This window comes from Dromaius novaehollandiae, chromosome 4 (genome assembly GCF_036370855.1).
Source record: "Dromaius novaehollandiae isolate bDroNov1 chromosome 4, bDroNov1.hap1, whole genome shotgun sequence".
Taxonomy (NCBI): domain Eukaryota; kingdom Metazoa; phylum Chordata; class Aves; order Casuariiformes; family Dromaiidae; genus Dromaius; species Dromaius novaehollandiae.
In genome coordinates this window covers 69,871,217-69,897,737 of record NC_088101.1, presented here as the reverse complement: position 1 = coordinate 69,897,737, position 26,521 = coordinate 69,871,217, and the positions used below count along the sequence as shown (strand labels likewise).

Below are 26,521 nucleotides of genomic sequence, written 5' to 3'. Positions count from 1 at the left end.
TGGAAATACAATTTCCAAAAATTTTAGGGCTAATTCCAAATTGTAAGGTTTTTAAACCAAATTAATGTAATGCTATGTACTAATCCAACTTATTTCATTCTTCATTAAACGGGAAGAGAATGGAGACACCGTCTAAGTATGGCGTATAAGAAAAACTTTTTGTTTACCCTAATAGATAGGTTTTCACTGACATAGCTGTTTATGCAGTAAAAGCAGGGGGGCAGGGGGAGGGAAAGGTAAATCTCTCTATTGCTCTCTAAGAATTCTGGTGAATTTGCTTCTATGGTAACCAATTAGCCAGAGCTTATTACTCATGTAAAACAGGAACTGTTTGCATTTTTAAAACCTTCATTTGCAAAACAGCATGTCTAAATGATAAAGTTAAATTTCTTTCCCAAGACCACAAGTGTTCTTTGTAGGTGGAAACAACTAAGTTTACAGTTTAAAAAGCAAGGGAAAAGGCGCTCCTAGGCAGCAGCATCCATCCAAACTAAAAGCAAATATTTGTTTTTGGAGGAGAGAATGGCTGTCCCCGGAGCAGCCAGCTTAGCAAAAGCAGGAATGGAAGGGCAGAACTCATCTTTTATGGAAGTCAGATAAATTTCATGCTCTTTAACATCGACTGTGACTGCAGGCTTTTCACTGAAGCCTGGCTCCTTCCCCAGTGTGAACAAAATAGGAAAAGTGATTAAAGTTCACTCAGTACTGGACAGCAGGAGGCAACCGCTCCAGTATCTTCAGCCGAGGGAGAGGGTGAGAGCGCCCTTTAATATGACTTGTGAGGCTTCTTTGAAGAAAAGAAATAGGACTCATAGGGCATATAGATGCCTCCACTAACATTCATTCATTTCCTGTACTTCATATGGCTTCTTTGACACATTGTAATATTGTCATCCCCTTCATTAAAATGTTCATTATGAAAGGGGAAAGAGAGAAAATGTAACTGTTAACTGGAGTCAAGGGTCAACAAGTTCTGCTGTGAGCAAAGGGTTCAGGACCTCCTCGGATAATAGCGGTGACTCTTGAGCAGATACGACAGATAAATGGAAAATGGAAATACAGAGCTTACAAATTGTCCTGTTTATTATGCTGCATTTTGATGGGCAGGAATTTTGAATGCCCCGTCAGGTCGTGAATCGACAAAGTGGCTAGATGATTCTCCTGGATGTGCCTTTTGGCTTTTTCCCTCTGCCTCCATCTCGTTTTCCCTTTCCCTCTTTTTTAAGTTGTTCAATCAGTATTCACACATTCTTACAACTAATAGGATTAGAGGCGTTGCAAAGGGATTTGAACAAGATAATTAGTTTACTGCTTAGTCCACAATATAACAGGCAAAACCCCTCTGAGAAAAGGCAGGCAAAATGGGTCAGAAAATGTGTGGGAAATGAGGTAAGGCCTCTCAAACAGGGCCTCAATCAGCTAGGCTATTATGAAAGGGTCCTGGAGTATTCATTCATTACTGCCGACTGTTGACTTTTTTGGCTTGGCCACCAGAGGTGTCAAGGAAAGAGACTTAGCTGAGCAGTTGGAAGCATTCCTGGACGCTACGGATTCTGTTTCAAGTACTTAAATGCAGTTTCATGTTCTTTGCCACCACGTTACATACACGAACGACGCTGAAAAATCGAGGCATGCAGCCTCGAGCATTTCACAGAGCAGAGGGCCAGCTATGAAAGCAAGGCTTCTCTGAAAGCTTGTTCTAAGCTGCATGCTCAGAACGAGACATACAGTTGAACTATCAAATCATCAAAGTTACTTTATGCTTAATATCGTGCTTGTATCGCCATCTTGCAGGATTATTTTGCTTGTAAATTTTCTAGCAACAGCTTGAAGTGATCCATTTAAATACATTCTCTTTTCTTGTTTGAAGATTTTGCAACACAGAAAAAGCCCCCAACTCTAGTCGCCCGTTATCCCTGCTCTGCGACATCAGTATATTGTCTGAATTGCTAAGTGATGATACTTGGTTTCCAAAGGAGCAGCAGGAAATACTTCAAAGTTCCTGCTTTTTCTTTTTTTTTTTCCCTGCCCCTCCCCCCCCCCCCCCCCCCCCCCCATGCCTGTGAAACTTGTATGAACCACCAGCCAGATCAAAGCTGCCAGAAGTTGTTAGGAAACGTGTGGAGCTGGGCTTGCCTGTGTGGTGACTTAGAGTTCCCTCCTCTTCGCTGGAAGAAACAGCAGGAGCTGCTCTAATGAACTGTCCAGCAGCTCCGTAGAAGTCAGTTTGCCAGTGTACATACAACCAGAGGTGAGAAGAGGTTAATCCATAAGGGAACTAGTTAGGAAAGCAAAGTGAGAAATATCAAGGAGTTAGATGACCAAAATTCAACTTGAAGTCAAAGATGGCTGCTGAGATTTTTCTGTTTTCTTTTAATGAAATTCTCCCTTCAGTCACTTGCTTTTTATGCCACTTTGTAAGTTTTAAATACTTCTGATGTAGTGCAGAAGTGTGCGTTTTGTATAATACAGAATGTCATATTGCCTATAATGAGTACATCTACCATTCATTTTAAATAACTCTATTATTCTGATCTTTCTAACTATATCTGTATTATATATCTAACTATATTATTCTTATTTCTGATCTCAAAAAAAAGAAAAAAGTTACTTAAAAATTTATTTATAGGAATTTAGTAGGAAAATATCTGATAATCATACAAAATAGCATTTTAATTTGATGTGTTTAAAAACAGGAGGTCATAACATTGAGGAAAAAATATTGCAAGTTAAGAGTAGGCTCACTTTTATATTTCATCACAGAGATTTATTACTATAATCTTCATCTGCTTGTAAATGTAGAGAAGACAAAGACATTCACTATTAGATATGTACAAATATGGTTGTAATAAATAATCCTTGTACTGTAATCCTTGCTGTGGTGATTTTTGCTATTAAGTGCATTTACCCCAGACTTTTTAGCCTGCTTTTATTAATATATATACAGATATATATGACAGTCCTCCTTCATTATTTAAATATTTTCTTCTGCAGTTCTCCGTTCAACTACAATCTAAAATGTGATCTCTGGCTCAGCTGGGATTCTCATTTTTGTGTCCCATATTATTGTATGGTTGAAAAAGGGAATCATTAATATTGAAAATATTGTGGAAAACAGACCTCGGGAGAGATTTTCTCATTCTTCTAGATCTTCCAGTCTGGTATTGTACCACATATGAAAACATATGTTTACATACATGGAGAGTAATCTCCTGATGGAAGTGAAATGTGCTCCTAATTTAAACCAAACAGACAGAAACCTGTAACACAGTCACAACTGGGTATCAGGTATTGGTATGCAGGAAAAATCTGTGCAAAAATCTTCTTCCTGTTCTATACAAGAAGTGGTGTTAATCAGTATTATAAATAATATGTGTAGATGTAATGAAATTTCAGCAAGGTTAAAGGAAATAGGGAAGTTAAAACACAAATTTAGGGGAATACTTATACCAAAGTCCAACAGAGCATTTAGTTTTAAACATGGACTTACACCTGAATAAAGTCAATAAGATAGAAGCAAATACTTAGAGTTTAGTTCATATTTCCATAGTGTGTTGAACACTGGCTTTGAATCTGGTAAGTTCTTTTCCTCGGAATACCGGGACTTTCATTTTTGCTTGGGATAGGATTATCTAATATCTTTTTTCAAGTGTACATTTAATATCATTGTGTATGGTTAGTTATTTTTGGTTAAACTGTTCAATTAGTAGCACTCATCAAAACATTTTTGGACATATTTTCCCTTCAGATATTTGTGTAATACATGATAGTGGAGAGAAAAATTTGGCTTATTTTCATTATTTATAGATGTGGATGGGAAAACGGTTAACTGAGGGCAAAAGGAGACAAGGAAGAAGAAACCACAAGAAATTTTTATTTTACAGATGCAGAACTTAATTATATATTCTCTATCCCTACTGAATGATCTTTCTTTTTTCACAGATTGCAAACCTCTCATTCTCACCCGCAGTCTGCTTAAAATTGCTACAAAGAGAAAATATTTGAATATTTTTATCTGAGTCTGCAGCAAACACTTATAGACATATCCTCATGACTCCTTGATTTCTGTATTTATCTTATTTTTAGTTCTTTGGTTAATTTTTTTAGAATATAAATTCAAAGAAAAATGGTAGCTTTGGGAATAACTGTCCCATTCATATCCCGCCAAACATAATGAAAAGGTTTCCTTTGATTTCAGTGGAATTTAGGCACATGTCTGAAACACTCAGCACCACTGCAGTCCAGCTCCATTGTAAATCACAGATGAAGCCGTAGTTGCATTTCCTTTAGCTCCTCCATTATGTATTTTTGGTTCTTCTCAGAAGACCTGCCATTTACCATGCTGTCCTTGCTATCACAGTTCCTGTGTTTTTCTGCTGAGATGTATGCACAAAATTTTAGAGTATATTATTATTTTTGGACTGGCATTCCTCCTGAAATATTAACTTGCTAGCTGAAGCTTTCCTCTGCCTTGCCATGAGTTGGAGGAGATCTCTGTACTTGAGCCTGAGAAAAATCCTTTAAACATTTTTGCTAGGGAGAAGCATGTAAGGACTTTACAATTTCAGAGTGGAAATACCTATTTCTGTTTCCCTGTGGGGATAACCAAGAACTTGGCAAGACACTCACAACCCCCAAAATAAAAAACAAAAAGCAGCACCAAAAGACTTTGGCCGAGTTTTGTCAAATATAATGGAGAATTTTGATTAGGACACCTACATGGTCCAGGTGCCTTGGATATGACTTGCAGTGTCACAACTGGTATATGATAGTTCATCATGGGGTGAGATGAAACTATGCAGTAGTTATGAGAAAGAAAATATTTCTAATTTTCCAGTTCATGTATTCATCTGAGGCTGGTTTTGTGTTTGTTCATGTATCCTTCATTAAAGAAAGATAGATAATTAAAATAAAGTGTTTTGACTACTGTTTTCCAGTATGTTGTGTTACATTTAGTAAGTATTTGGTGATCCAAAAAAAGCTTGATCACATGTTTGACACTAAATATGTGAATTGTTAAAATTAATGGGATTTAAGCACATACATTAAATTGTACATGCTTCAGTGCTTTCCTGAACTGGATGAGATTATTTGTATGTTCGCAGTTTGAGAGCTACGTTTAACTGAATTAGTGTAACTTTTCATACTTCTTCCCATCCAACGTCCCTGAGGGCACTGGCTGTACCATAACCCACACTCTCTGACTTCATGTTCTCACAGTCTGTCTTTTGAGAATATGTATTAGACTTGCATTGAATCTTTGTAGAGGCTGATAACTGAGAGCTTTGAAGAGTAATGGTTTTGTTTATTTTCAGAATTAATGGGGATGAGGAGTGTTCTCCTGAATATACTTCATTCCTATTCTATCATAATCATAGATTAGTTAAAGCAAACAGAAAAAAATCCAAAACAGATAAGATTTTTTTTTTAAGGTAAAAAAATAGTAGCACTGTTTTTATGCAAATATACTCCCTGGGTTTTTTTGATTCTGAGATGAGAGGTAAATGGCTGAGGGGGGGGGGAGGTGAAATAAGTTTAGTTTTGCTCACAGTAGTGGAATGAGTATTCATTGAAACCACTTTTTTCACACTTTAAGAGGCACAGCAGAAGCTGAACTCATTAAACTTTCCTGCCTGTTTTCAAGACAGACACTTTCCTGTCTTGAAAAGTTCCTTCAAAGCAGCTGTAAGTACTGGTAGATAGGAGGTGATGTAATGTTGGTAAATAGTAGGTGAACATAGAAACTACTTACTGTGGTCATCTCTCTTCCAAAAAACTTAAGTATCTAGAATAGATAATTCAGAAGCTGTGACTGACCTGAATTTATCGTAAACATCTGTCTTTAAATTAGGGAAATCAAGTTGCATATTTCTAGTGCATTGGTGAAGAATTAAAGCAGGAAATCATGCTGACAAGTGCATGAGGAATGGGATACGAGGTTACTTTGTCATTTAATACATTTTCCTAAATATGTTAGGTGTATAACTCTATAGAAATTTTAGCTTTTTACTGCCATAAAACTGTGACTTTCTTAAATGATATATCTTCAGTAATTTTACAGTATTTTAATTCATAAAAGTTCAGTAGATTGGAAGGGGTTTAAAAATGCATTTTAGTAGGCTTTTGACAGTTGTGATTTAAAAGCTTAGAGAAAGCAATGCACCTGTCACTTTTAATTGCAGAAAGCGTTCCATCTATTAACTTTATTTTGCCAGAACCTTCTAATGAAAAAGTTCCAGTAGCTAATTTAATTTAATTTTCTTTGGGTTTGCCAGAAGACCAATTAATTTTTAAAACTTCCAACCATTAAGCTGAGCTTCAGAAAGCAGTCTGTCTATCTTATGTGCCATTAAGTTTCATCATATGCTTGTCATACCTTAGGAACATCTTGATATCCTTGAAGAAATGTGGCAGTGAAATGTAGACATATTGTCTACAGCACTAGGTCAGGTTTACAAATACAAATGTTAGTATGATTGGGTTATTCCTATCCATCATTAGATTGCATCTCTCTGGAGCTATAACTACATCTGTGCCTGGCAGGCTTGCATTATCACCAGTGCATATGGGGACCATGTGTCAGTCTTCCAACAAAGATATATAGCCTTGGGTAGAAGTAGGATTGGATATGCTTGTATTTCAGCTTCTAAATCAATTTCTGGGACCTTTTCTACAGATGTTGGAAGCTGCGGGTCTGTAAAACAGTATACTGTAATACAAACTGCAGCGGAAGAATAAGCATGAGACAGAATTAACTGTATGGCAATAGATAGCAAGTGCAGTAGAGCCTCTGTAGAAGCAAATCCTCACACCCTCTCATCTATCTGTGTAAGTATTGCTTAAATTTAATCACCCCAGAGCTCTAAGTTGGTCCTGTGCTCAAAGGAGTGTTGTTACTCAGCTAAAAGAGTGAATACAAATACATGCAGTTGCAGCTGTAAGGTGCATATCTTAGGATTTTTGTGCTGACAAAACTCTTACTGAATTCTTTAGAAGAACAAATGGCTTTACACAGACTGCTTTAGCAGAAAACCTAGTTATGTAATACAAAGGTGTTGTCGTTGTGTTTAATAGCAATTAGCGACGTGTGTGCAATGCCGTGTGTTTTTATATTTAGGCTTAATGCTCAAACCTCAATTTTTTTAAAAGTTGAGGTTTTGCACCTTATAAACAAAATGCAATAAAATTAAGTCTTCATTTTAATGTTTATGATATATTTCAGAATTAGGCCCCATGCAATTGAGATGCCTATTCGTTGGTCATTTTAAAAAGCCCATTTAATAAACAATGAACATTTAATAGGTCTTTCTTCCAATTATCATCCCTCTCCTCAATCTTTTTATCCTTATCTAGCCCTGTCTATCCTGAAGTACGCTACTTACTCACCACCAGAGTATAAAATGGCTTGTAAATGATCCCTAAAGGGAAATATCAGTGCCTCCCTGCTTCATCCTAGGTATGCTGCTCTCTCATTTGATTGCAATCTCTTAGATGATATCCATCCCACCCAACTGCCTTCTTGCCCAAAAAAGCAAAACAAACTGACCCCCCACCCCAAAAAACTAAAAAATAAATCCCACACTACAAAAAAGAACAGCCCCTTTCCCCTCCCACCCCAATTTCTTTTTTCCTAATTGCTATGGCTTCTCAGCAGGCTTTTCTGTTTTTTTACTTGAGCAGCAGCTCCGTCAGCTACTTAGGCGAATCCAGAAAAATGGTTGAAGGGAAAGGATTTTGCGTGGAAGTAGTGGGTAAAAGTGACTTGAAAACCTCTACAGATAGAGGGAAAAATGTAGAGGAAGAAGAGGAGGTCTGTTCTCAGATGCAAGTTGAGAATAGTCGTTGTTTGGTGTCAGTGGAAAAGTACGGGCTTGGAACAGAGAATCTGAGCTCTGTGAATTTCAAGTGTAAAAAAAAAGAGTCTGAAATTTATTACTAATGCAAGCAGCTGAACTTTTTGTAATATTGAGGGAAAAAATGATAAATATGGCAGAAGTAAAAATACGGTTTTTATTTAAATAGTTTGAAAATTTTTTTTGCATGGTTTATTTCATAGATGTGATGTCCTGGAGCACTTAAACATGATTTATATACTCTTAGTGTAGCAATAAGGTACAGCCAGTGCTTTAGCGCTCAGAATTGGATTTTGAACATTCTTATACTAGGGAGAAGTATCATTCAGGTTTTTGTTCTGGATTGTTCGTTTTAGATTGATATTGATGAAGAAATCAGTTGTTCAGTTCATTCTGGAATTACCAGCACTCCATTTCAATTTCTTTTTCATTGCCTATATATGTTTGTATCTTTTTTACATGGATTTTTAGTTCTTACCGAAATGGCCCCTATATTCATCTAGAGTATATTGTTCTTATTTTTATAGACTGAATATACTACCTTTGCTATATTCTCAATCCCTTTTAAAGCAGGTAACTATCTCTCCAAATTCCCGTTCTCTTTATGGTGTAAACAGGAAAGAGATCGAATTGAATGAAGTTGTAGGGAAATGACTTGAAAAACCACAGGAAGAGAATGCAGGCTGAAGAAGAAAGAAAAACATGGAGACTTTAAACAAAACCAAAATATAGGGAGACCTAAGACTTCTGAGATGCTAGACTAGAGTATTAAATTCATTTTATAGTGATCAATGGGACATTTTAGTTCCAAAATATTTGAATATTTATATCAGTAGTTGTCCTTAAGTTTCCCAAACGATATCATTTTCCTTTTCTCTTAAGAACTTTTAATTGACTTGTATTAACCAGCATGTGCACAACACACAAGAAACACAATGAGCAAAAAATCCCAATCCAAAAATCTCTCCCATTTTCTCACCCTAAATAGTGGAGCTCGTTGTTATTTTGTATTATGTTATCTACAGAGTTGAGGATATTGTGGACACATTAACATGTTTCTGCCATCCTTTTCATTATTCGTTTGTTCATATAGTGGCTTAAAGTCCTAGGTTCTGGGCCAGAGACCCAACTGTGCTAGGCACTGTATGGACAGAGTTTAAACAAAAAATTAGTGTTTTTGTGAAAAAGATTATAGCAAATGACAGATGGGTATAAACAGATGGATGAAGCACAGGAAAACAATGAGATAATATTGGTCATCTTGATAAGCAGTAATTATGACAGTAGCTTAGCTGTTGTCAGGTTTTTTAATCATCCATGGAAATCCTTTTATAATTTGCTTTTGTGTTTTTGCTGTTCTTAGCATACTTGTTGGCACTGACAGGCAACATGATGAAAGCCTGGAGTATGTGTGTTTCATATATGTTATGTGAATACACATATATTGTATAAAGGCAAGACTCTATGCAATATATCTGTCTTGTTAGGCAATCAGCCTGTCTCAAGAGACGAGCTGAAAATTGCATAGTTCTCCTCAGGCAAAGGAAGAAGTGAGCACAGTGCCACTCGAAGTTAATATCTGTAAGATCTTTTCTAGTTTACTGTCCAAATTTCAGCTGTCCCTTGACAAACTATTCAAGGTTAGTTTTACTGTTAAAAAACACTTGTAGAATTGACCTTATTATTCGACTACCATTTGGGGCCTATACTTGATGAAAAATGTTTGAGTCCAGCTTTGTCATTATTACTTGCCTGCGTTGGAATAGCAGCTATGAATGATGCTGGATCAGGGATCTATTCTGCTCAGTTTTGAACAGAGAGAATTTGCCACAGTTCACCGAGTAGTATTTCAGAAGAAAAAAAAGGGGGAGGGGTGGGTGTAGACTACATGGTGAAATCAGACAACATACAAGGCAAGCTTTCAATCAGTTCCTAAAAGTGCTTACAGTTTCAATTTCAAAGCAGGAGAAACAATATTAAATATTGAAGACAAGTTGACTGCTGTGAACTCCTGCTAAAAAGAACTTTTGTTACAGAGAAAGTAGTAATAGATTTTTCAGCTACCATTGGAGAGGTCTTTTGGAAAGTTAAATATGCTATCTCATATATTCATAATGTGAGAGCCAAATGGGTCTTCTGGGCATGCATACAGTGAGCTGACCAGAAGAAGTGGAATTTACCTGGCAGTAGCTTGCTTTCTCCTTTTTGTCTCTATAATTTGTAATGTATTTTATAAGTGCAATAGCAGATTAAAACTTAAGCACCAAATCACCTATTAGAGGCTGGTAGAGTTAAAATGGCAGAATCTTCACTCTTTCCTTACAATGAAATCATCTTTTGTGGCCTTGTATGCAATGGTAACATGAAAGAGTTGACATAAGTTTCTACTTTTGCCTTTAATTCCAACCTGGCTTAAAAAAAATGAGGAAAAGGGAATGAACAAAAGATACTGATGATTTAGGACTTATTAGCTGGACTTAATCATAATTTCTAAAACATTAAATGCAAGATATACATCCATATGGCTTAAAGTCATCTACTATTCAAACTTAAAGTTCTTAGGTCAACGATATCTTCACACTTCATAGCTTTGCTGTTATCACAGGGACTATTAGGGGAATTGTACTTCCATTAGAAATCTATGACAAGTAGCAGTCAATAAATGTCACTCAGTACCTTCCATCGGCTTGGCCAATTTGAGACTCTGTGGAGGATAAAGAATCAGCATGGGGTTTGTTTTTTTTTCATTTTTTTTCCCCCCTTAAGAGTTTCCAGTTTTTCTTTCAAGGATCTTTTGCTAGCAAAAGGTTACACTGAAGCCAAATTTGAAGTAGTATTGCAGTTCTCTCTCTTTGAAATTCTGGGTGGTCCTTTTCCCTTTAGAAGCTACCACATGTAATTCTTTTTTTTTTTTTTTTGGAGTCCTAAACAAAAAGAATTACATATTAATTTAGTGGAAGTACACACTAATAAAGACTACTTGTCTTTTAAAAAATAATTTTGAGGACTCCAGTGAAGTACATGTGTGGTCCTAATACACTTCTGTTTTATTTTACAGTTAGCATTTCTCACACTAAGGACACTCTAACACAATTAAGAATAAGTGGTGGATCTTCTTAGGCAATTATTTTCAAACGATAACAAAGTGCACAAATTGATTTAAGTGCACTTTTGGAGACATTGCAGAGTAGAATTGATTCTGTTGCCCATAGGTTAACTTTCATGCCAAGACTGAGATTGAAGGTTTTGGGTTATTCCAAACCCAAAATGTGATCCTCCTGAGAAGTAAGAAAGCCTGGTACTTACCCTCTGTGCTCTTTTTGTGCTGCAGAAATTATAAATCACTAATACTCAAAACTTTAAACAAGTCAATATTGTATTTTACTGGATAGGTATTAGGAGTCAGGCTGTTTCTGAAACAAAAACAGATTAGTATTTATTGTCATCATTTAAATTTTTGATGTAGTTCATTAGTTTTTCGCTTTCATTGTACCTTTGTTCTATGCTGTATGCATAAATGGCTTGCCTCTGCGTTTTAATAAATAAAGGAATAAAAATATCTGCTGTTTAAATAATGCAAGTAATAATATTCCAACAGCTACAGAGAGCCACATTTCTGTTTAATTATAGATTTATCAATTGATAACAGATGTTTAAAAAACCCCAAGTATTAGGAATGAAAAAAACTTTAGGGATACCAGTAGAAGTGATATTTAAAAACTAAGAGAGGAAAGTGAGAAGGGAAATTTAGTCTGAACATTCTTATCAAGGAGGAAGATTCATTCCTTACAATGAGAATTGCCGTGACTCAAATCCTTCTGTCCACGCTGAAGTCGTGACTGCTCTGTGTTGCGCAATATATAATTGGGAATGCAGTTCGATTGGGGATGAAATTCGATTGGGGATGTTCTAGTACAACATGGCAGAGGGAGCTGTCCTGCTTTACCATGGGAATAAATTATTTTCCTACTATTTACAGCATCTGAGTCTCTAGGGAGTCAACAAAGCAAGCAGAAGTGAGTATACAACACAGAGAATTTGCAGTTTTAGTATGTAAATTCTTCTCACCTGCTTTGTGCTCCTCAGCATGTTACTGGTACATACTACCTTGGTTTCTCCATCTGCAAAAGACAATTGTTAACACCTTCATACAGACATATGTGAAATTTTATTCCTCGTATCAGAAACATGTTGGAATGATGATATAACCAGTGATAATGATTTACAAAACTAATGCTAGAATTTTAAGTTCAGTATTTTAATCTTGACAATGAGATAAATATGTGCTGTGAGAAATACCAGCCAGTGCTGGTAGAAGTGAACTCGACTCCTTTTTTATCTTTGTTACTAAGAAGAACAGTTTTATTGGATATTTTACTGGAGAATAAAAAACAAAATCATTCAGTTGGAGACTAAATTGTTTATTTCATAGTCAAAGAAGAACGTAACAGCAAGTTTTTTTAGAGAAGACTAGATTGAATTGTTAGGCGTGTATTTGTTAAGCATTTCTTTATTCTGTTTGTATTAATTGATTTGTAGGCATGCCAAAAGCTAGGCCTTGAAATAAGGACATGCGAATCCATTTCAGTACAGGAGTATCCTCATAAATAAATTGTGCCGTACTGCAACTTGTAATACAATAACTGTAAAAGCCAAACATGTCAGTATTGTACCAATTAACTGGACAAGTCTCATTTGACTGATAGGGAAGGTACTTGCTTGTTTATATATGGTAATACATTTGCTTAATGCGAGGTAAAAAGAAAAAGGCTGTGTTATAGATTAATACATTCCTGTTTGTTTATTAAGCTTATACTGCAATATGATATATTCCTACCATGAAGGAAATTTGAATTCCAAATATGCTTAAATGGGTTCAGTTCACCTGAGGTATTAATTTTAGAGGAACTGTCTCTCCAGGATACTCTCCCTGAATTTGCACAGTAATGTAATAGTTCAATAGTATGTCTGTTGTCAAAGATTTTGTATGTCATTCTGATTTTGCTACATAGTTCTGAAAATAATTTTCCTGCTTATGTACCTTATCCTACTGCAATGAAACTGGAGGTAGCCAAGGTGTGCCTCTCTAGCATTCAGAAAAGCTTTTAGATTAAATTGCTAGTCATATTGAAACTTTGCAGCTTAGGAATATAAATTTCCTTGTTGTGTGACAATGAAGAAAGAGTCATAAGCAATAAAAACAATCTGATTAAAGGTTTTGGTGATCACAGAAAGCATCCAACATGGAGTATAAAGACCTATTTTTATTCAGATTTAGAAAGTAGAAAACTGTTGGGTGTTTTAGGAGTGAATCCCCTATCAGAGATCCAGCAAATTAGGAAAAAAAAATACTTTGCCATTTCAGTCTGTCATCTTTCCATCGGATAGCCCGCTGCTACAGCAACTGTTGCAAATCGAGGCTGCTGACAGCGTTTTCTCCATGTCATCAGAGTAAAGGTTTTTGGGGGGAAGACTGGTTCTTTCTACCAAGAGCTCTTCCAAAAGTTAATAGTAATAGAAAATTTTCCATCCTTTCCGTAAGATATACGAAGACAAGAACTCCTGCAAACTTGGGTCTTGCTCCAGAATAGGTTAGGTATCTTCCATGGCATGTCCCACGGAGGAGACTGCTGCTGGAGAAATGTCCCAGGCCAGGCAAGGCCTAAAAGGTCAACATTTTAATGAGGTCCCAGAGCATCCTGTGATTAAGCAGGTTTCGCATGCTCTCACTGCAAAGAATCACATAATAAGTAAGCAGCATCTGTCTTCTCCCATCCACCTAGATTTCTGTATTTTTAAGGCATACTCTGGTACATTGTAGGAACACTGAATAGCACTGAAGAAGAAGTAAATCATAGCAAAAATAGCTGAAAAGGAGCAGACCATTTGATATTTGTAAATGAATAAAGCATTTAATTTATCTAATTTTTGTATCTATTTATAAAGTGTAAAGGCTACTTGCTCTGCCAAAACACGTATGTATATTTTTTCACCATCTTTGTGTTCCAAGTGAAAATCCCCACATCCAAATCATATGTTTGAATTTCAGTCAAATAACTTTTAAAAAATTTCATTCTGTTTGTTTCTTTTGATGCCATTTAGTCTTATAAGCTGTCGTGGAGTTTGCTGCCCTGTGTGGGCACGTGGGGTTTCGTGCAGAATATATGTAGCTAATTTTGCAACTGTGGTTTTCCAGTAGAGGAGGAGTACTACCAGAGGTTTACTCTTTTGTCATATATTTTTTAAAAATAATTAAGGACACTGGTAATGGAATAGCCACCTTCTGATCTGTTTTTATACACTGTCATAAATAAACTGAGAAGTACTCAGCACTTTGTTTGACTTAGTATTTCTCCCTTTTCCTTTAAAAATCAGGACACATTACTCATTCCCAGTACTCAGTATTTTACAAAGTAGGGAATGGCAGTGTAGATTTATGGTATCACTCATCAGACGCTGAGGGAGGTTAAACCATGGAGGAAAATAAAATTACGAGTAATTAAATTTACAAGCAGGTTTGCCATCTTCAAAAGATTTATTGTTTCAGAGTGAACAATGGTTTTAGCCACACAAGAAAACTCCAATACAATCTTAACTGTGTATGATATAGATATTATATGTGGTGCTTCAATTTAATTAAAAATATGGTACTCCTTTTAAGGTTAAATGAGATATTCAACTGGGAACCATACGTGGTGAGTAATAGAATAGCTGCATTGCAGTACTGTCTGCATTTTTTAAGCGCCGAAGCACTCTGTCAGGCTCATTAATACCAGGTTATCTGAGGACTTTATCCTCTGATAATGAAACAATAGCCTATATAAAATTTTCAGTTTTTCTATTAGAATAGATCATATTATATCTGTATAAATTTCAAATATTAGCAGGATTCTAGTTTTAAAAATGTTTTCTGATGTACTTTGTCTGTCTACTAAACAGTAAATATGATAAATAGGAATGAACCAGTTTTGTCCTATTTCTTAGGAAGGATTCAGTGGTATTACCTGAAGACATAGAATGAACCTGATGGAGGGGGAGGTTGGAGTGAGAGCTTTGATTTTTTTTTTCCCCTAATGATTCTTTCCTATTTCACCAATATATGAAATAGAGAAGTCTATTTTCTTTCAGGCATAATTTGAAATAAATCAAGTTCAATTCAGACATCTTTGAGTATCCTCCTATGTATATTTTCATATAGAGTAAGGTTGAGTATATGGTTCGGTATATGGATTTGTTTTTCTTGTTTTGCTTTTGTGAAAATGGTCTTGCAGACAGAATACTACAAGTCAGAAAAATGCTTGACACAAACACAGCTCAACCGTATTTAAATTTGAACCAAACAAACCACTATAAACAGGACAGCGCAGTCACAACCAGAGCAACACCGGTGCTCATCTGTTTCTTCTCCGAAAAGAGCATCTTTCAAATACCCTAAGCCTAACTAGTCACGATCATCCCAGATGCCTCTTTGTGTAAAAATCTGATATTTAACCCCAGTATTACTGTGCCAGCTTCTGGTTCAGTGAAATGAGTTTGAGATGTATTTGAATTACTTCATAACTGAGGTCATCTCACACTAAAAGATATTAAAGTTATATATGACTATTCTGGCCCTGAGCACTTGTTTCCTAACGTATGAAAGACGAGGTGCGGTGAAGGCTGTGTGATTGAAGGCGCTGTGCAAGCCTGTGAATGAAATGCATTAAGCCCACAAAGTTGCACTAAGGAATTTTCTTAAAGGGTCAATGTCTAAGACAGTCCACTTCCCACTTAGTAATGTGGAATATATCCTCTGTTGAAACAACTTAACAGACTTGAGAATAGTTTAGTTGAAAGACTAAGGCCCAGAGGACAACCCAAATACACGTAAACTGAATTTATCAAAATGTCTGGTTATTACATCATGTGCTCTCTCTCAAAAAGTCTGTGGGATAACCTTGATTATTTTCACTCTGGCTGCATACAAATCACTTTCAAATTAATTTTACTGTTCCATAGATATACTTTTTAGGTAAAGTCTATAATGTTGGGCTACAAGGTTTATGGAGAATAGTTTGTTTGAAGCTATCTCAGAGTGCTGCTTTTTGAAGACTGGTTCATGCTTCTCCTTTTAGAAATTCAGGTTTGTTCATGTTAAAATAGGATATTAATTTGTTTTGTGGCTTAAAATTTTCTTAAATTCCCTATCGTTTTAGGGGTCCCAAGGGCCATCATAAATTACACCTAGTGTACAGACGTATTCAAATACCGTACAGACATATTCAAATGCTGCCTCTTTTTGAAATGGAAGAGGGAGTTCACACAGCTATTAGTGCAGGAATAGCGAATAATAACCAGCAGGCTGAAAAGGTTATTTTGGTCTTTCTTTACTACAGAACATAGGCTGCAAAGTCAAGTCCACGCGTAACATAATCCCTTGCAGAATTGTCTGGTTTCATCTACAAAACAGATGTTTGCCCCATTTCCCCAGAAAGCTACAGTACACCCTGTGCTGCTGGTGACCTTCACTTCTGTGAGCAATCTAAGAATTGCAGTGGTATGGGTTAAAAATCTAAAAAATCTTTAAAAAGAAACAAAAACCAAAAAACACAGCTACTTCTTACTCAGTCCTAAGTCTACAGAGTGTGAAACTAAGATATAATTTATTCAAGAAGAAAGTCAGATGTTTGTTTAAGGCTCTCAAGCTTTTTATAAGGAAACCTTATTAAACCGAGCAGATGAGAACTTAAATCAATGAATAGATAATTACTAAAAACTTTCATACTAAAAGTAGGAATAGATTTTATGTTGAAAAACATAGGGTTTTTTTTTTAACAAGAGTTAGAATTTTGCAATAAAGAAATGAACTAATAACTTGCATCTTATTACATACACAATTCCAGAAATGTTTCACAAAGCATCGGATGCATTGCCAAAATTTTTTTCTTGGGAAAACTATTTTACCAACATTAGTTATCTCTCTGCATATAGAGGGCTGGTCTTAAAAGTGCCTTGCTCAGCAAATTTGGGAGCCTTTGTAATCAAGTAGTTTACATTGCAAATGTAGTGAAATTAGCAGGGCACACCATATTTGAGTTTACATGAATGTGCGGTACATGAAAAAGATGCTGACAATGATGCCCCAGCAGTTAATCTACCATGCTTTTAATCATTTTTCTCTCTCATGCATACGTACACACACATACAGTCTCAATGTATTACTTAGTGAAACACTTCGCTCAGTAACCCCTAGTTTTAAATTCTTGCATGTGTGCTGAGATTTGCAGTTAGTCGAAGAAAAAAAGATTTTGGCCTTCGATATTTTTCATTAGATTTTTTTAAAATTTACTCATTGCCTTAAGTTTGTTCATCTTCCACTTTTTTTAAATTATATGAAATAGTAAATGGTGATACTCTTCTTACTGTCATAAAAGGTATAATGCACCATTACCTCATGTAGTATATATTTATGAACGTGGCAATGGTTTACATAGTTATATACATATATCTATATTAGAAACTAATTGTTTATCATGATAGAAAACACCACTGCTAACTTACCGCTTTGCACAGAATTTTTATATAGATAAAATGTATTTGTCAGTTAAAGAGAAGTGTAAATATAGACATTCACTGTTTATGTTTGTTTATAATGGATTCTTTTAAGGAAGTAGTCTGTTAAATCATGTTACCGTAACAAATGCTGAAGGTTGCTATTTCATTCATTGCCACTGAATTTATTGTCAGAGCAGTTCAGTCATATCCCATTTCAAGATTACTTAGGTGGCTTGAAAATTAAATCACAGCTCATAGATTCCTTTTTTTCACATACTGTTAATATTTTTAAAGTGGGTCTTGTTTTAAATATACTTTACAAGGAATTGCAGTGCAGTTAGATGCACAAAACATGAAAGATTTAGTAAATAGAATTCCCCAAACCGCCAATGAATTGGATAAAACAAAATTGCTGTCAAGGTATGTAGAATTATTTTCGCAAACAGATTATATCAATGTAAATTTGGCAATGATTAGGCAGTGTGGCTTTTATAAACTTTTCAAACCATTTATTTAAGTTCACGAATATGTAAGAGATCTATAGGCCTGATTTCTAATAACTGGAAATATGAGCTCATGCTAGCTTACATCTTAGGGAAAGAATATGTCAAAAGCATGACTGCTTATATATAATCAATGATGTTATTCTTGCTTGTTCACTCTGCATGCTCAGTTATCTGTTTGGTATCGTATTTGTAGGCTTCTTTGGGGGATGTTTCTTCTCCAAGTTTTCTCTAGAAAGGTCGTCTAAAAAATGTCTCTAAAAAGCAAGACATTGAGAAAATTTACTTCTCCCATTAAGGGTTGGAGTGTGTTCAGTGTGCTTTTGTAACAGAGCTCCTGGCTTGGTTTTACCAAAACGAAATCTAATTAGCCACAACAGAACTGCTCTGTGAACTGAATTAAAGTCCTAGTGTAGACAAAGCCTGGTATGCATCTAACTTGTTTCTAATGTTTATTCAGATGCTCAAGGAGGCCTCCTAGTGTAATCCCTTGTAGAGAGATGCATCTCTGAAGGCCTCCAAAAGGAGATCTGATTTTGTAAGCTTTAAGAGTACATGGTAGAAAGGTCCATTTGAAGGCCTTCAGGCGTCTTTGAACCATGTGCATCGTGGGGTGTGTTTGGTCCAGGAGAGCAAACTACAACCTGAAGTGAAACCTTCAAACTACCTACAGTGTAGGTGTATATATACGTATATATATATACAAGCACACACACACACATATACATATATGTATGTATGTATATGTATGTGTATATCACCAACTACCTTAACCTATTGATCTTGTCCTATTGCACTGAATTACTTGTTAATGGGACATAGCATACATTAAGAAGACTGGATTGTACTTTGTGTGTGTGTTTTTGTTTTTGCTTTTCTTTCTGTGTCTCTTATGTCTCTTTTTTATTTCACTTTTTAAAATTTTTTTAGATTTTATTGCCATATGGAATTGCTAAGGCCAAAAATATCTTCAAATTTCAGAAAAGGGATTGGATATTTATATTGATTAATATAAATGATTCATTAATAAGTTTATGGTAATAACATTTCTCTTTAGGAAAAGGCATAAGTTTCAGATATCCACGTCAAGCTAGTCATGCAAGGATTTTGGGGGGTGGGGGGGGGGAGCAGTAGATACCTGCTGCAAGATGTTCTTTAATACCGTCTTTTAAAATATATCTGAAACAAAATTCAGGAATGTATTGATCTCAGACATGGTACAGCGTGATATTTGTTATTTCTCAACAGAATGCTACTCTTTTTTTTCTTCTTTTTTTTCAGTCTTCCTTGCATAAAGCTGAACATACTTTGAATCAAAAATTTGATGTCATGGTTTTGGAATTGGTTAAAAATTAAAACCAATTAATTCAAAATTAAATCAATCTGAACTTCACTGTTAAATTATGTAATGCTGCTACTTTTTGTTTGCCATATATTGTAATTTTGTAAAGGAACTACTTAGTGCAACACAGATCAACTAATTTGAATATTATTGTTTCTTCTTTTTCTTTGATTAAAAAGCAGTTAAGGTTATAAAATATGCTTTATCAGAAGCACTGACTGAGCTGTAATGGCTGAAATTATTTTTACATGTACTTTTTTGTTATACATGGAAAGAAATGTATATGTCAAATTTTAATCGTTAATTAATCTTCCTTTTCTTAGTGATCTTAGTGAAAATCAGATTCAAGCAATACCAAGGAAGGCTTTCCGAGGAGCAGTAGACATAAAAAATCTGTAAGTACTTTCTTTTTTTTTGATACATGTTCTGATGGTAATGCTTTGTCAATACAGTATTCTTTTGTTGTATCAGGTGTTTTTTCCTAAGCACTTCTATGGCTGCTTAAAGAATCTCTGCATAAAAGCAAATGCTTATCATTTGTTCTGGCAAAATACTTCAGCATATCCTGAGCATCCTAAACTTGCCCTATATGAAATCCAAAACCCTGACATGCAATTGAATGCGACAAGACATTGTAACTATTTGCTTATAGTAACTTGTGTTCAATATTTGAATTTCAGACTACTTTCAACATTTCATTGTTTCTTGTGGAAAAATTCATTCTGCCTCAGATCTAAGAGCTCGTTTTTTGTTTGTTCACATAAAAGAGAGAAAGAAAGATCAAGTTTTGCTAGAATATATTTTTCTACCTGTGTGATTACTTTTCTTGCACAGTTTTATTATGTGGTAAAAAAGATCTTTTCTACAAGTTCCCTAGCGATGATGACCTTGAAGTTCATGGGCAAATTTTGAATTCTTGTGGCTTCAAAATGTGGAAAAATGTCAGTCGTGACTTTCAGACTTTCTGTTCAGAGTGGATCAGTTTATTCTAGTGAAAGAGCTGAATGACCTGAAGCCTGAGAGGAGCTTGTATAGCAGGAAATGTAAGGTCATGCGCTTGAAAACTGTAATGAGTCTAAAGCTGGAGACTCATCAGTTACGAACAACAGAGAGGGTAGGCATATGCTAGTGGGCTCCTGAAACACTGTGAAGGTGCCACTGTGATGCAGCTGTGATAAAAAGCATAATTGCTTTCTTAAGATACATAAATAAAAATAAGGAAGTATTAGTTCATTATTTGAGGTTCTCATTTAATTTCTATCAAATTACTTTTTATTATTTGAGGCTGCCAGTGTTTAAGAAAGATGAACTTTCTAGAGGAACTAGTTTTAAAATGGGGTTTTACAAGCTTATGAAAAGAACTGCATGGTTTTGTATCTGTAATAGCAGGAAACTAGATAGGATATTTCTTTGTTCCTATGATGGATGGCATTTGATTACACTTTCAGTAGCACTGCTCACGAATTGGTTAGGAGGGCATTTTTCAAAGACTTACCAAAGAACACCAATATTCAAAGAATACCAAAGAGTATTGCCTCCTACTTGCTGCAATACTTGGAAATGTGTTTTTTGGTTTGTTTAAGCATGTTTGTGACACTTTTTTTCCCTGCAGTAAAACCCTGTTGTATCACAGTGGACAAACCATTATGTTCAAATCTATTCTGTTCAAAAACATGCAAGCACTTCTCAAAGTAGCTTTGTTACTTTGTTTAATTGACGTTTTATGAATTTCTTGTCAGAACTGGTCCCATAATTAGTCACGGTCTAAAAGAGGTCTGACTACAAGCAGAAGCATCTATTTTTTTACTTGATCTTTTTTATCTGAAAATTGATATAGCTTCAGAAAGAGACTTCTCTAGTAAAAACAAAAGCAACATGAAGAATTTTCTGATGGCCAGGCATTATTTTAGAATGAAATTAGTATACTTATGTGTTGCAAGTTAGCCTCAACTTGGTGACTGAAGCTATGCTTTAGTTAAGATAATGTTTATATCTTAGTGTATATTTTCAAGGCAAGGCCCCTGAAATATGCTTAAAATTTGTATAAAACAGGAGGTCTGCCCTTTAAAGTCTTTCTCTTTTGTGAGATTATTCAAACAAAACTAGCATGAAGGTCATATCATTGCCCTGAAGTCCAAATCCTATCTGTGGCATACAGTTTATTGTAATGGCATGAATACAATAGATATCTCCTTTATTGGTGATCCTAGGAAAAAAAAATATGTTGAAATCTTTATGATCCCACTACAGTTGAAAGTAATAAGAAATAACATTTTTCTACCTAGTAAATGCTGCCTACATTCCTGGTCATCTAGGAAGAACATCCCATATATTGTGAGCTGTAGATTTCTAAGTATCAGAATGACAAGTGAGTACTAGCAGTGAGTCAGATGGGATTGTAGCACAGCATTTATGTAACTGGATCCTGTATTCACAACCTGAATGGCATTTGTATCTATCCAGAAGCTTAGGCAAGAGGAACCAAATATTTGTATATATTCACTGAAAGTTGTCATCAACAGAATTTAGTATTTGTTCTTATTTCTTCATTTCTTCTGTAATTGCCTAGTAGTTGACCCTAATGTTAAAGATGTTAACCAGACTTCTGGAAGAAGGCACGAAGAGTAAAGTAAACCTGTAGTAGAACACTTGCCTAATTGAAATTTGCTTTGTCTGACACCATCAATTACATTAATTGCAATGTGGATTACAGAGACCTGTTCCTAAATCCAAGAAACGATAACCATCATAATAGCACTGGTATCCTGTTTCAAAGGCAGTTAACAGATTTGTAAAAGCTGGACTGATTACACATTTTGCTTATTTTGCTGAATGCAGACTCACTGTTCTGTCATTCCATTTAAATATATGACCAACTGAATCATGATTTGGAACATTTTGGAAAGATTTTGCGGTAATCAAAGGATGTTCTTCCAGTCATCACCGAACAAAAGGAATTAGAAATTGCTTCCTTTAAGGTTGATGGTACCACTAGGATTATGATTTTGTGCTAATATCTTAGTTCTAGACTCCTCTTGATGTTTCTGAGAAGAAGCTGTTCAGTTTCTATGGATATATTCTGTAGAAGATTAAAAAAAGAAAAGAAATTGGCAGGACATTATGAGCAATAACAACCTGGGCAACCTGCTCCAGTCTTTGACCAACCTCATTGAAAAAAAAAGAAAATATGGATTCGAATTTCAGTTCCAGCTGGAATTTCCCGTTTCACAACTTGTGTCTGCTGTGACTTGTCCTGTCCCTGAGGAGAGCCTGGCTCTGCCTGTATCCTCCCGTTAGGTAGTCGTAGGCAGCGCTAGGACCCTCTCTGCTCAAGGCTGAACAGATCCAGTTCTCCCAGCCTGGCCCCACTTGTCACCGGCTCCCGTCCCCCAGCATCTTGATGGCCTCTGCTGGGCTCGCCCCAGCACATCAGTGTCCTGCTCGTCCTGGGAGGGCTGAGACTGGATGCCCGACTCCAGATGTCATCCCACAACTGCCAGCTAAGACAGGGAGAATCATTTCCCTCAGCTTCCTGGTTGCACTTTTGCCAGTACAGCCTAGCATGATTGTTACTAATGAATCAAATTCTTTAAAAAGGGTACCAAAAATTGAGTGGAAGTTTAGTCTGTACTGTTTTCTCAAACTAGAAGCCCACTATCCAGTATTTTGGCAATTCAGATATAGGGGGGAAAAAAAATCTTGACTTTCCCTTGCAGGGGAAATGACTTGAAGAATAATCTACTTTTAATGTTACTGCTGAAGTGAGACTTGGCAGAATTTAGGGTTTAAATCCTAAAACTGAAATTCAGAAAATGACTCCCAATTTGGTTCTTGATCTGGGAGAAAAAGATGCACAAAGAAGTTAGGTTCTTCAGAGAATGCAATGGCACCCACTGTTTGGGGCTATTTCTTTTCTTTTCTTTTTTTTTAAAGATATAAATTACCATGTAAATTGTAAATTAAAGACAGATTTTTAATCATCATATTAATGATGATTTTCATAACACACCTTGATGATACAGTACTCACACTGGATGTGCAAGTTACTGGTTTAAACTCTCCCCAACCTTGGGAATTTTAATCTTGTGTTTGATAAGGTAAGAAAATACTTTAGTTGCCAGAGTTGTAAGTCCAGATCAGTTGCTTCTTGAATCTGGTTACTAGGAGGAAAAAAAAAACCTAAGAAGCAAGCAAATGTGAAACACCACTGTAAGCATAATAATTAAGGTACTTGTCATAATATTTGAGAAGTAGATTTTGATCCCTGCTCTGATGGTTTTGATGGAATTGTATTATAACATTTCCATATAAAGTATACAAAATTTCCTAAGGTCAGATTCAAACTTTATCTTCTGCTGTCTAATCAATATTTAGCAGAGGGTGGAACAGAAAAAAACCAACATCATGGTAGAATTGTGATTCTTAATATACACTTGTGATTCTTAATATACACTATATCAAATGGTACCAAAAATATTAGGGAACATTTTTATGGTATCTCCTGCAAGTGTACTGCACCATGCTTTGCTTGTTCCAGTCTCGCCTCACTTTGTACTGCTGTATTGTATGGCACCTTTCCGTCCACTCTGCTCCGTTTTTTCCCCACCAGCTGGGGGACAGTGGGATTAATCTGTGAAATTATTATGATTTTAAAATTAATATTTAAATAAACCACTAACAGAACTTTAATGGGATTCATATGTAATACAATTTCCATACTACAATAGGAATAAACATATTTGCTCCCCACATTTATGGTTGTCTTGATGCTGTTTCTCATCCAATTGGCTAAACTACATTATTTCTGTGAAGTCATACCAATGTCACGGTATCTTTGCATTGCATAATTTACAGATTATTCTTTCTGTGTTTATGCCTCCTTTTCATGGCATTCTCCTGTTTGACATTTTTTTGGTTTTTTTCATTTTAGTAGTTATGAGTTTAGCTAAATGGATTGTTAGATAATTTGGAGAGGATGGAGCTATTGAACTATACTGTATATGTCTAAGTCTTACTTAGAAGTATTTTTAGTTCTTGCTTTTTAGGTTTGGGGTAAAAGAAAAAGATTATTTACATGTATTATGTGTAAATGTGTCAATCATAGGTGTAAGCATTATGTATATTAGAAAAATTAATTATGTATTCATTGGAAGTGTTTTACAGGAAACATTTAGAAAAGGACACAATGAACCACATTAGCAAAATAAATAGTGCAAATAGGAAAAAGCACTTGACTTTCAAATGAAAGCATGATAGTAATAAGTGGTAATAGACACAGGAAATAAGCATACTCAAACAAGTTTGATAAAAACTTAGAACAAATTCTTACGTGATTTTGTTACATCTTTCTCAGCTAATGCCTCTGAAATTAGTGATTCCTCTTGAAATTAAAATTCAGAGGGGAGTTAAGAAATAGGAAAGCATAATTCAGTTCTGTTATAAAATATACTGGGAGAGGTTTAAAAAAAAATGGTTGTTTCCAAAAGTGCTGTTGCAGAGATAAGTACTGTGTAGTCTGTTCTTCTCCTAAGGAAAAGATTAATGATATGAAATACAAAATACAATGTGCTGAAACCAGAAGGTTTTTCCAAATGTTTTATTGGTTAGGAAACCACAGTGGGGATCTAGAAAGGCTTTTGACTTTTCCTGATGACTTCTTAATCAGTGTTTATCATTAAGTTGATACACTAGCAGAATGCAATCATTTCTGAACAAAAGAGAAGACGTTAAACCTTCATAGTGCCTCTCTTATATTACACAACAAAATGTACTCAAGCCCCGAAGGACAAGAGAGTAAAGTAGACAGATTCACTGAAATTGTTGTAACTTTGAAGACAGTGAATGGGTAAAGGTTTTCTCTGTCAGTCAGGTACATGTATGAGGATAGTAGCTTTCAAATGTATGCAACGTCTCCTGTTAAGACATTAAATACTTTTCTTTTGGGGTAACAAGGTTTTAGGGGTTGTTTTTTTTATTGTCAACTGGTGCACAGCATATGCTAGAAAGGAAGAAAATAAGTCAACATGTTTCTTTAGTGTAAGATGTATCAGCAAAACTAATAAATAAGCAACATTTTAAAACAGACATTTTCTTATTAGTTGAAAGCCCTTTGCTCTCCATTAACATTTTAAGCAGCAGTAGTTCGAAAGTATATGAAATACCCAGGTAATACGGCAGATATGGATACAGAAACTTAATTCTCTGAAAGGGTTTTGAGTATGACAGCTGCGATTGGGAGTTTTATGATCTTTACGGGAACCACGCAGCCCAGGGTAACCTGCCGCAGCAGGGCGGGAGGAGTGGAAAGGAAAGATCTTGTGCACACAGGGACTTTCCAAAGCGAGGATGAGATCCCACCTAGCGAAGACACAACATGGAGATGAGGGAAGAGGACCATGAGGAGAGGCTGGGGAGAGGGGAGGAATAAGGATGGGCCAGAGTTGCAGGTCCATGTCTAATCAACTTCCTTTCTTGGGGCTCTTTAATCATTTGAAAAGACGGAAAGAAATTCTCAGGGAAGGAAAAAGCCTTTTAAGATGGAGTTGAGATTACTGTTCAATAACTTTGTGGTGAGAAAAGCTTTACTGTAGTAGTGTAGATTTTTTGTGTGTGTTTTAGAAAGTCAGTCTGCTAAAAATAAGTGATAAAACATAAGTGAAAATTGGAGAAGTAAGTATTATTTTTGCTCTGGTACTCTCATTTACACCCCAAGATTTAACGCTCACACAACCTGATGTCAGGAGCCAGTCTTATGCAAAAATATCAGGCTGCTTCAGTACATCCATTGTAGGAACATTATACCTTGATGATAGCATATTGGTTGTGAAATTTTGTCTAACTGCTTGTTTAAATTGTATATGTAGTGGATATCTTTACCATAACACAAATACCATAAATCCCTATTCAAACCAGGCATGTTGTTTTCAAAGTTATATACCTTTCATTGCTTAAAAAATACATATTTTTGCCAACTGTCCTTGATAGGATTCTGATCTTTTTATATCCTGGTCATAATGGATGGCAAATCATCTAAAATATACAGAAGATAGTACCTTTCAGAGAGAATGATTTATAAAATTAGGATATATTTTTCTTCCCCCACCCCCACACTTCCCTCCCCCCAAACGCAACCCAGCTAATTAGCTGAGTGCAAACAGGGTAACTGTATTTAAAACTGTCTGTTAAGATAAGATTTAAATGAAAACAACTCACCCTTCACTAAGATCGTGGTGGCGGTGATTCATGGAAGGAAGAAGTCCAGAAGTTTTCCGGTGCACCATAACCACTGC

At 35.6% G+C, this 26,521-nt stretch overlaps 1 protein-coding gene across 7 annotated transcripts in view; it reads left to right on the top strand.

The window, feature by feature from the left end:
• Nucleotides 1–26,521, top strand: part of SLIT2 (slit guidance ligand 2) — a 261,240-nt gene that overhangs the window by 135,368 nt on the left and 99,351 nt on the right. For all 7 annotated transcript variants that reach the window (XM_064511374.1, XM_026121952.2, XM_064511376.1 and 4 more), the window contains exon 5: nt 19,556–19,627. In XM_064511374.1, coding sequence (XP_064367444.1) covers nt 19,556–19,627 — 72 coding nt within the window. The remainder of the gene's footprint in view (nt 1–19,555; nt 19,628–26,521) is intronic.